This window comes from Lipotes vexillifer, unplaced genomic scaffold (assembly GCF_000442215.2).
Source record: "Lipotes vexillifer unplaced genomic scaffold, Lipotes_vexillifer_v1.1 scaffold73, whole genome shotgun sequence".
In the NCBI taxonomy this organism is placed as follows: Eukaryota; Metazoa; Chordata; class Mammalia; order Artiodactyla; family Lipotidae; genus Lipotes; species Lipotes vexillifer.
Window position 1 is genome coordinate 712006 of NW_006772656.1, and position 9427 is coordinate 721432.

Sequence of the window (9427 nt, forward strand, 5' to 3'; positions counted from 1 at the left end):
AAGCAAAGAAAAACACATTTAATGTTTCTAATTTCCCACAGAGTGAAATTGTACCCACCGCCCTGACCCAAGGAGAGAAGGTGGAAAAGATATCGGCAACAACCTTTGTAGTGTGGCCTGCTGACCACGACCCTAAAGTGGGCCCATCTTGTTTCTGTTGGTACAGTTAAGAAATTGCTTCATTTCTTCCCACTCTTTTTCTTGTAAAAGGAGGCACCATTAATCTTATGCTATCAGCTCCAAGAGGAGAGCCAGTCAACTCACTCATTCAACAAGCCACCAAAGCCAGATTTGAGGTGGGGCGCAGTTTAGGCCTAGGGTATGCTCACTGTGCCCACCTCCGAGAGAGAACATTCTGCTATGGCACATTCCACGGCTGCTCCTGACTTGTTTCTGGGGTAGGAGTGGGTCAGTGAAGGCGAAGCTGGGCGATCCTGGTGAATTCCCTCTCAGGGAGATGCCCCGGGGATGGGTTGCAGGCACAGGAAGTCCTATGCACAAAACCTTTGGCTGAGGCTGACTTAAGGTCCCTTCCCTTCCCTCCCCCCTCCTTGTATATAGTTTAAACTCTCCACACTAGGTCATTCAAGCCTGGAGTCACCAGAAAAAAGAAGTCGCTGTTTGGGAGATGGCAGATAGTCAAGAGTTCGGACAGCTGCGATGAAGGATTAGTTGTGGGTTTTTCTCAGAGCCTCGCTACAAACTGTACTGCCGTTCCATGTGCAAACACTATTAAATGAGAATGTTTTCTCTGGCTCCAATCCACCTTCTCCCCACAGTTTAAGTATTGAATTTAAAAAAAAAAAAACTGAAGTCGTTTAGGTTTACATCTCACATTTAAAACTTAAAGACGTTATTTCCATCAATGTTGGCAGGAACGGGCCACTGTTGATTCCACCAGCAGTCATAATAAACTCTTGCCCACTGACCATCTAACAAATCATTTTGTTTGCCACTGAATTTGGTTCAATAAAATTTTTGTGCTCTTAAAATTCCCTTAGTAAGAACTCCTAAAAGCAACGTTTCCGAAGGCGGAATTTGTGGGCAACGGACCCAGTGGTTCTGGATCCCAGAGGTGAGCACAACAGGTTAGTGGCAGTAATTAGAAATCCTCAAACTCAGAAAAATATTAGTACATTGAATAGCGTGGTATGTGCAACATTTCAGTCCACTATTTGCTTTTAAACCTTTATGTACACACAAACTTGCCCCCAGCCCTTCCCTGCTAAGGTAAAGTGTGAACATTAACAGAGGTGCAGGGGGTGCCTTTAGACCCTCCCCAGTGTAGGCCCCTGCCTGGGCTGCCTGAGAGGCATTGGGGCTGGAGAGAACCCCCTGCCCCATGGTGGGCAGCCTCCCTGGGTGGAAACCTAATAGTACCCGTGGGGCTGCGTGCAGGTGGGTCAGAGGACAAGCAAGGCATCCTAGTCTCGGTCTGGAAACCCCCACAAAGCTTACAAATGTGTTTTGCTTTGTTTTGTTTTTTTCAAAAGACCCACGACGTCTCAATCCAGGATTCTTCTAGGTTCTTCCAAGAAAACCAGCTCAGGGAGGTACTGGGCTGAGGTCGCTGAATGCAGCCTGTGAGCTGGGGTTTTTTCATGGTGGGTTTGGAAGAATCGCCCCACTTTTTTTTTTTTTTTCACTTAATTGGTTTGGCTTCCTTCGAAGTAAAAACTTAGTAATTTGGTTCCACAGCCTTCAAGCAAAGCAAAGTGCTGACAGTGTTGATCCTACTGTCCCCAGGGTTTCTTTCCCAGGGGACACCGCTAGGATGGGGGTGGAGGTGCTTTCAGTCCCCAGTGAAAAGAGGCCAACCTCAGACAGTGAAGGAGAACCTCTGCCCACCACCAGGCAACCCTGTGGGGAACATCCTCACCCACAGAAAGCTCACCTGGGCTCCAAGGAGGAGGACCAGAGGGAAGCTCTGTGGGCACAGAGAGGTGGACAGAGTCAGGCCTCCTTGCATGTCCTCATACAGCCGGGAAGAGCCGCAGCCTGGAGCTTCAAGGAGGCCCAGGTGTGTGCGGGTCCAGAGCCTCCACTGATGGGGTCCTGGGAAAAGGCACCCAAGCATGGGCCCCGCCTGCCTTGCAGTCCCGCCCTGGGACCCACTCCCCACTGGATCCCTGACTTAGGCTCTGCTAATGACCTCACCTGAGAAAACGCTCCAATTTTATTTGCAGCCTGAACCTAGCATCCCAGCCTCAGACAGCTGCTTGGCACCGAATGCCTTACTTACCCATCCAGCCATCTTCCCCATCTCAGGAAATGGCAACTCCATCCTTTCCGTGCTTCCGGCCCAAAACCTCGAGGTCACCTCGAGCCTCTCTCTTTTTTCCTCTTACGCTCTACGGCCAATCTGTTAGCAAATCCTATTGGCCCCGCTTTCAAAAAAAATCTGCAATCTGACCACTCCTCACCATGTCTCTCCTGCTACCGCCGGGGACGAGCCCGCATCCCCCTTGCCTGGATTTTTGCAGCCATCGCCTAATTGGTATTCCTGCTTCTACCTTTGCTTGCTTCCAGGTTTCTCACAGGATGGCAGCTGGCGTGCTCCCTGTAAAACGCAAGTCAGCCCAGGCTCTGCTCTGCTCCACAGCTCCCACCCCGCTCAGGGCAGAAGCCAGTGGCCTTACACTGGCCGGCAAGGCTGAGCCATCCACCCTCCCACCCACACACTTATCCTCACCTCCTTCCATTCTGCCCCTGGCCCACGCCTCCCCTGGGCCTCCTTACTGTCCCCGGACCACACAAGCGCATCCCCACTGTCGGGCACTGCACACGCTGCCCCCTCTGGCCTGGAATGCTCTGCCCTGAGACCCACTTCCCTAGGTCTCTGCTCTGCTGTCACCTTGCTGAGGCTTTCCCTGACCACTCTATTTAAAACTGCAGCCTTGGAACTTCCCTGGCGGTCCAGTGGTTAAGACTCCATGCTTCCACTGCAGGGGGCCCGGGTTTGATCCCTGGTCTGGGAACTATGATCCCACATGCGCCGCGGCCAAAAAATTCAAAAAACAAAACAAAAACTGCAGCATCTCCAGGTCTCCTTACCGCCTTCCCTGCTTAATTTTTCTCCATAGCAATGATCACCCTCTGATGCCTTGTACATATTTATTTTTGTTTATCTGTTGTCTGTCTTTCCCTGAGGAATGTAGGCTCCATGAGGGCAGGGACTTTTTTTTTTTCTGTTTTTCTGTGCAGTATCTCCAGTGCCCAGGTCAAAGCCTAGCATGTAGTAGGTGCTCAGTAAATATTTGTTGAAAGAGTGAATGAAACTAGCTTCCCACTGCTTCCTTCCATTCCCAACTCTGAGACTAATGGCTGAGCACTGTCCTCAGATGGGATCTACCAACCATTGTAAGACTTTGGACATGTGAAAGTGTTGGGCAAAAGCCACATTTCTGTACTCGACCCTGTCTACCCAACTTCTTTTTCAATGGGCGCCAGAAAAAATGCTGGTCAGACCGTGTACAGACCATCATGAGAAGTTTAGCCTTTGTCCTCACCATCTTTGCTGGATCAGGGGATGGGAAGAAACAAAACCAAAATGTGGAAAAGCAGAAAGGCTAGAGTAGGTTTTTATAATTACCACCTTTTAGGAGTATTGTTCTTATTTAAAAAATAATACTGATTTTCTGGGAAAAGAAAAAAACCATCCATGGAAAACTGTCCTTCTAACCAAAATGGTGAGAAGGCAGGTATAAAAATGGAGAAGGCAGGTGTGAAGATGGGGGGCAGGTGTGAAGATGGGGAGACAGGTGTGAAGAGGGGGGAGACAGGTGTGAAGAGGGGGAGACAGGTGTGAAGGGGGGCAGGTGTGAAGGGGGGGGGGGGGGGGGGCAGGGAGAAGGCTTGTCCAGTTAAGGATTAATGGGATCCTGAATGAGGGTAGAAGTGGGGAAAAAAGGGACAGAAGAGTTGTTTCAAAGAGAACCAAGAGGACATGACCAAAGTAGGATGCTGAAGGGAGTGGTGGTGTGTGAAGGAAAAAGGGTCACATGGATGGGCTGCCATGAACAGAGATAGGTAACAGGAGGAGGAGGAGGGCAGTTGCCAAATCTTATGGTACCCGTATCCTACTTTCTCTGGCATCCATACCTTCTTAAAAGGATCAGGCCTCATTCTGCCTTGCTGGACCGATGATTCACAAATCTGCAGGGTTTGTTAGAAATCCCAAATCTACCAAATCCAAAACTCTTGGGTGTGGGTACGGGACCAGGAATCTATGTTTTTAGCAAGTTTCCCAAATAATTCTTAGGCATCCAGACCAGCACTGGTTCAAGGACCAGTAATCAGGAACCAGTGGCCTGGACAACTACAGTAGCTTCCTAGCAGGTCTTACTGCATCCAGTCTTGTCTCCTCCATTCATTCTTCTCAGGACGCCTGAATGACTTTTCAAAAATACAGATTTGATTATAGAGATGTGAAGGGGGGCAGGTGTGAAGATGGGGGGCAGGTGTGAAGAGCGGGGGCAGGTGTGAAGGGGGGGCAGGTGTGGACACGTGGAAACCAGGCTCACCCCTGGTTAGCTGTAGTGAGAGATGGGGGCTTCCCTTTCACTTCACAGAGTAAAGAGAAGGCTCTGAGGTATCAACAACTTGTACTATTAGGAAAAGGAAGACAAAGAATCTGTGTTTCCTGAACATCGAGAGGAAGTCTCTCTGGCTGCTGGGGGCTAGCTGGTCTCCTCCAGCTCCAAGAGGTCATCCACATACTCCACAACCTCTCCCTGTAAGAGACAATAAGACACCTCTGTTAAGCAGGTACCTGACCTTCAAAGTGCTGGTGAGCAGAGACTGTTTCCAAGAGGCAACTGCCAGCCACCCCTAGGCTGGAGCAGCCTTTCTTCCCTCGAGCCCAAAGGATCTGACTTCTCCCTGGGAGGGACCTGGCTTCCACACCATGTGAACTTGGAGTCAAGTGCTCCAAGACCCCCAGATGGCCTGTGTGAACTGGGCAGTCCAGCCCCTTCTGAAAGACCCTGTTTAGTGCCCCTTCTTCTGTGCATCCCTCCCCCAGCCCCACTCCCCTCCCATTAGCAGTTACCCCACAGGAAGGCTTTCTGTCTGTTCCCCTTCTGCCTTGACCACCAGACCACGAGCTCTTCAAGGACCAGGACCTTCCTCTGCAGAAACTGGCACACACAGGTCTCAGTAAACCCGCTAGGGGATGGCTGACTGCGTGTAGGCGTGTTGCTGCTGGTGCAACTGAAGCAATCAGGCCACTCAAACAAGAGATGCTTGGGTAGTACAGGAGCCCACCTGCTCCCTCCTTTTGCAATGAGCCTTAAGCCTCTACCTGAAACAGCCCAGCATACTTTCTGATTTCCTTCTCTGCGTTGATTCCACTCCCATGACACACCTGACCCACCAGCTGATGACACCAATTCCCTTTACTGCACAGAATGAGTGAATCACCAAGAAGGCCAAGCCCATTCCCCTGAGGTCAGTACAGGCAGCCCCACCAATGGTGACCACCCCCTGCTAAAGCCTGGCCCCCCTCACGGAGGCCTCCCTCCCAGGCCAAGAGCCAGTTTGCTCCTTTTGATATTTTAACACAGAGAGAGTCATAAGATCTCTCAGCATTTGAGAATAGTTAGAAAATCTATCAAGTACATGAGACACAAAAGGGATCTTATTATTTTTAACAAATGCTTCTACACATCATGCCTGCAATTAGGAACTCAAGTGATGGGAGTGGAAGACCACTGCTTGAATAAACAACATTCTTCAGTTGCTTTCTGGACCCCAAAAGGAAAACAGCGTATGGCAGAGGATTACACATATGGCCATGACACCTGTTCACAGGGTTACTGTTTCCTGCTGTGGGGCTACTGTGAGGTGGGGATGACAGTATTGTTTGCTTTTAGCTCACTACTAAGTGTCCCCGGCAATAGAGATGAAAGAAACACATCCTCCTGTAAGGTCACTGGTGTCGCGCTCAGATCTATCGATATTTTCCAGGCACCCATCCCCCAGCTGCTGGGAGTGTCGTTGTTAATGGCTTATACCTATCCCTTCTCTGCATGACTGATCTTGGCCAAATGAGCAGCCCTGCCAGGGAGCTTATACACCACCCCCTCCGGGCTGCCAACAACTAGTGAGGGACTGAGAAAGGGGATGACAAAAGGCAGAAGGAGCTCTGTGATACAATGCATGCCCCGGAGCTCCCCACAGGATCAGGATAACCTGACTGCAGGTGAGACCACATGTGTGCGTAGCTCCTTCCCCTGCCCCTCACCTCCTTTCCTACCCAAGAGCATCTATTTCAGCTTGCTTTATAAATGTTCTGAAACTGTAACAGGGCCTCTGCAAAATTTTTAACCAGTGTGCAAACTCTCAGGAGTTCTTACACATATTTCAAGCCCAGAAAGATATAAAGAAGAATAACACAAATATCAGGAGACTATATTGATGCTTTGTTTCGAAGTAGCATTTTGTCCTTTGGAAATTTTTAAGGATTAACTAAGAATTTTATTGCGTTGGTTACAGTTTATTTCAAATTATTACTTGCCATAATTTGATACATAATTTTAAAAATAGCTCATTCTTTAGAAATTCTTTTATAATTCTAAAGCTTTGATTAATAACCTAACTACTCTGGGAACTTCAATGGAGTCCTGTTATCTTGACAGGTCCAAGTCTAAGAATCCTAGGAATTTTATGGCCTGGAATAAGCCAGGTCTATTCACTAGATGATTACTAAGCAGCCGTGTGGCTTTGAGTAAGTCACTCTACCTTTCTGAGTTTGTTTCGTCATCTGTGACATGAGACAGCTTTACTGAATCTCATAAAGGGTCTCTTCTTGTTCTAATATTTATGATTTTTTTTTCTAAATGCATTGTTCTTGTATGGTAAAAGTCTTCAAAGGGTTCATAGCCAGGAATTCCACCTCTGGGAATTTATCCTAAGGAAATGATCAGAGAAGATGTAAAAGATTTAGTAACTGCTGTGTTATTGATAAAAGCAAAAAGTTGGAAGCAACTGAAATCCGTGTAAAAAGAGCTTTACTTAAAAAATCCACACCATGGAATATTAGTCATTAAAAAATTGTCTTTAGGGCTTCCCTGGTGGCGCAGTGGTTGAGAGTCCGCCTGCCGATGCAGGGGACATGGGTTCATGCCCCGGTCCGGGAAGATCCCACATGCCACGGAGCGGCTGGGCCCGTGAGCCACAGCCGCTGAGCCTGCGCGTCCGGAGCCTGTGCTCCACAATAGGAGAGGCCACAACAGTGGGAGGCCCGCGTACCGCAAAAAAAAAAAAAAATTGTCTTTATAATGAACATTAACTAACAAGATTAACAAAAACCACAAAATCATCTCAATAGGTGCAGAAAAAACATTTGGCAAAATTCACCACCAAAACATTTGAAAAAATTCCTAGTTTGTCAAACGGTAAAAAACATTCAACTAACTAGGAATAGAAGAGGAATTTCCTCAACCTGATAAAGGGCCCTGCCACAGCTAAGAATGTACTTAATGCTGAAACAGAAGGCTTTCCTTCTAAGATTAGGAACAAGACAAGGACTTCCACTCTCTCCATTTCTATTCTACATTGTACTAGAGGTTTTAGCCAGAAAAATAAACAAAAGACATCCAGACTGGAAAAGAAGTAAAACCATGTCTATTCACAGATAACATGATCTTGTATACAGGGACTCCTTAGGAATCCATACACATCAAAAAAAAGTTTAGAACTGATAAACAAGTTCAATAAGTTTGCGAGATTACAATATCAACATACAAAAATCAGCTGTATTTCTATACACCAGCAATGCACAACTAGAAAATCAAAATAAGAAAAACAATTCCATTTCCAATGGCACCAAGAATAACAAAACTTGGGAAAATATTATTGAAGGAAGTTAAAGAAGACCTAAATAAGTAGAAAGGTATCCCATATTCATGGATCGGAATATTTAATATTGTTAAGATGTCAGTCAATCTTCAGATTCAGCACAATTCCTATAAAAAATCCCAGCTGCCTTTTGCAGAATTTGGCAAGTTGATCCCCTATTTCATATGGAAAGGCAAGGGGCCCAGAACAGCCAAAACAATCTGGAAGAAGAAAGAAGTTGGAAGACTCACACTTCCCAATCTCAAAATGTAGTACAAAGCTACAGTATTCAAGACAATGCAGTACTGGCATAAGGATAGAAATCTAGATCAATGGAATAGAATTGAGAGTCCAGAGATAAACCTTCACATTTAAGGTCAATTGATTTCTTACAAGGGTACCCAGACAATTGAATAGGGTAAGAAAGTCTTTTCAACAAATGATGCTGGACAACAGTATTTCCACACACAAAAGAATGAAACTGGACCACTACCTTACATCATGTTAAATTAACAACAACAACAAAAAGATTGTAGACCTAAATGTAAGTGTATAACACTATAAAAACCTTAGAAAAAAACAGTAAATTTTAGTGATCTTGGATTAGACAGTATTTTCTTTGATATGACAGCAAAAACACAAGCAACAAAAGAAAAAATAGATAAGTTGGATTTCATCAAAATTTAAAACTTTTGAGCTTCAAGACACCATTAACAAAGTAAAGATAATGCACAGATTGGGAGAAAATTTTTAGAATTCATATATCTGACGGGGGACTTATAACCATAACATATAAAGAACTCTTACAACTCAACAATGAAAAGATAAGCAACCCAATTTAAAAATGGGCAAAGGACTTGAATAGAATCAACATTTCTCCAAAGAAGATATACAAATGGCTAATAGCCGTATGAAAAGATGCTCAACACCATTAGTCAATAGGGAAATGCAAGTCAAAACCATAATTAGGTACCACTTCACACCCACTAGGATGGCTATAATAAAAAAGACAGACACACACACATACACACACACAAAAAGAAAGACAGACACTATAAGTGTTGAGGAAGATGTAATAGATTAGAACTCTCATAGATTGCTGGTGGGACTGTAAAATGATTCAGCCAGTTTGGAAAACAGTCTGGCAGTTCTTTAACAAGTTAAATATAGGACCCAGAAATTCTACTCCTAAATATATACTCCTAGGTAAAAGAGAATTGAAAATTTTTGCCCAAACAAAAATTTGTACCCAAATGTCCATAGTATCATTATTCAAAGTAGCCAAAAAGTGGAAACAACCCAAATGTCCATCAACCAAGGAATAAACAACAGGTGGTATATCCATACAGTGGAATATTATTCAGCAATGAAAAGGAATTTTTACATGTAACGTGATGCATCTTACAACATGGCTAAACCTGGAAAACATTACGCTCAGTGAAACAAACTAGTCACAAAGACCAAAACCATGATTCCATTCACATGAAACATCCAGAACAGGTACATCCAGAGACAGAAAGTAGGTCAGTGGTTGCCAGGGGCTGGGGGAAAGAGACGGGGGGGGCAGAGGGGGAGGAAAGGAAAGGGG

At 45.6% G+C, this 9427-nt stretch overlaps 1 protein-coding gene across 1 annotated transcript in view; it reads right to left on the reverse strand.

Annotated features, from left to right (window-relative positions):
- Window positions 1-4535: 4535 nt before the first annotated feature.
- Window positions 4536-9427, reverse strand: part of CRTAP (cartilage associated protein) — a 36064-nt gene continuing 31172 nt past the window's right edge. Inside the window, exon 7 of the mRNA XM_007447696.1 lies at window positions 4536-4733. Within this exon, the coding sequence (XP_007447758.1) occupies window positions 4680-4733 (54 nt within the window). The 3' untranslated portion in view covers window positions 4536-4679. The remainder of the gene's footprint in view (window positions 4734-9427) is intronic.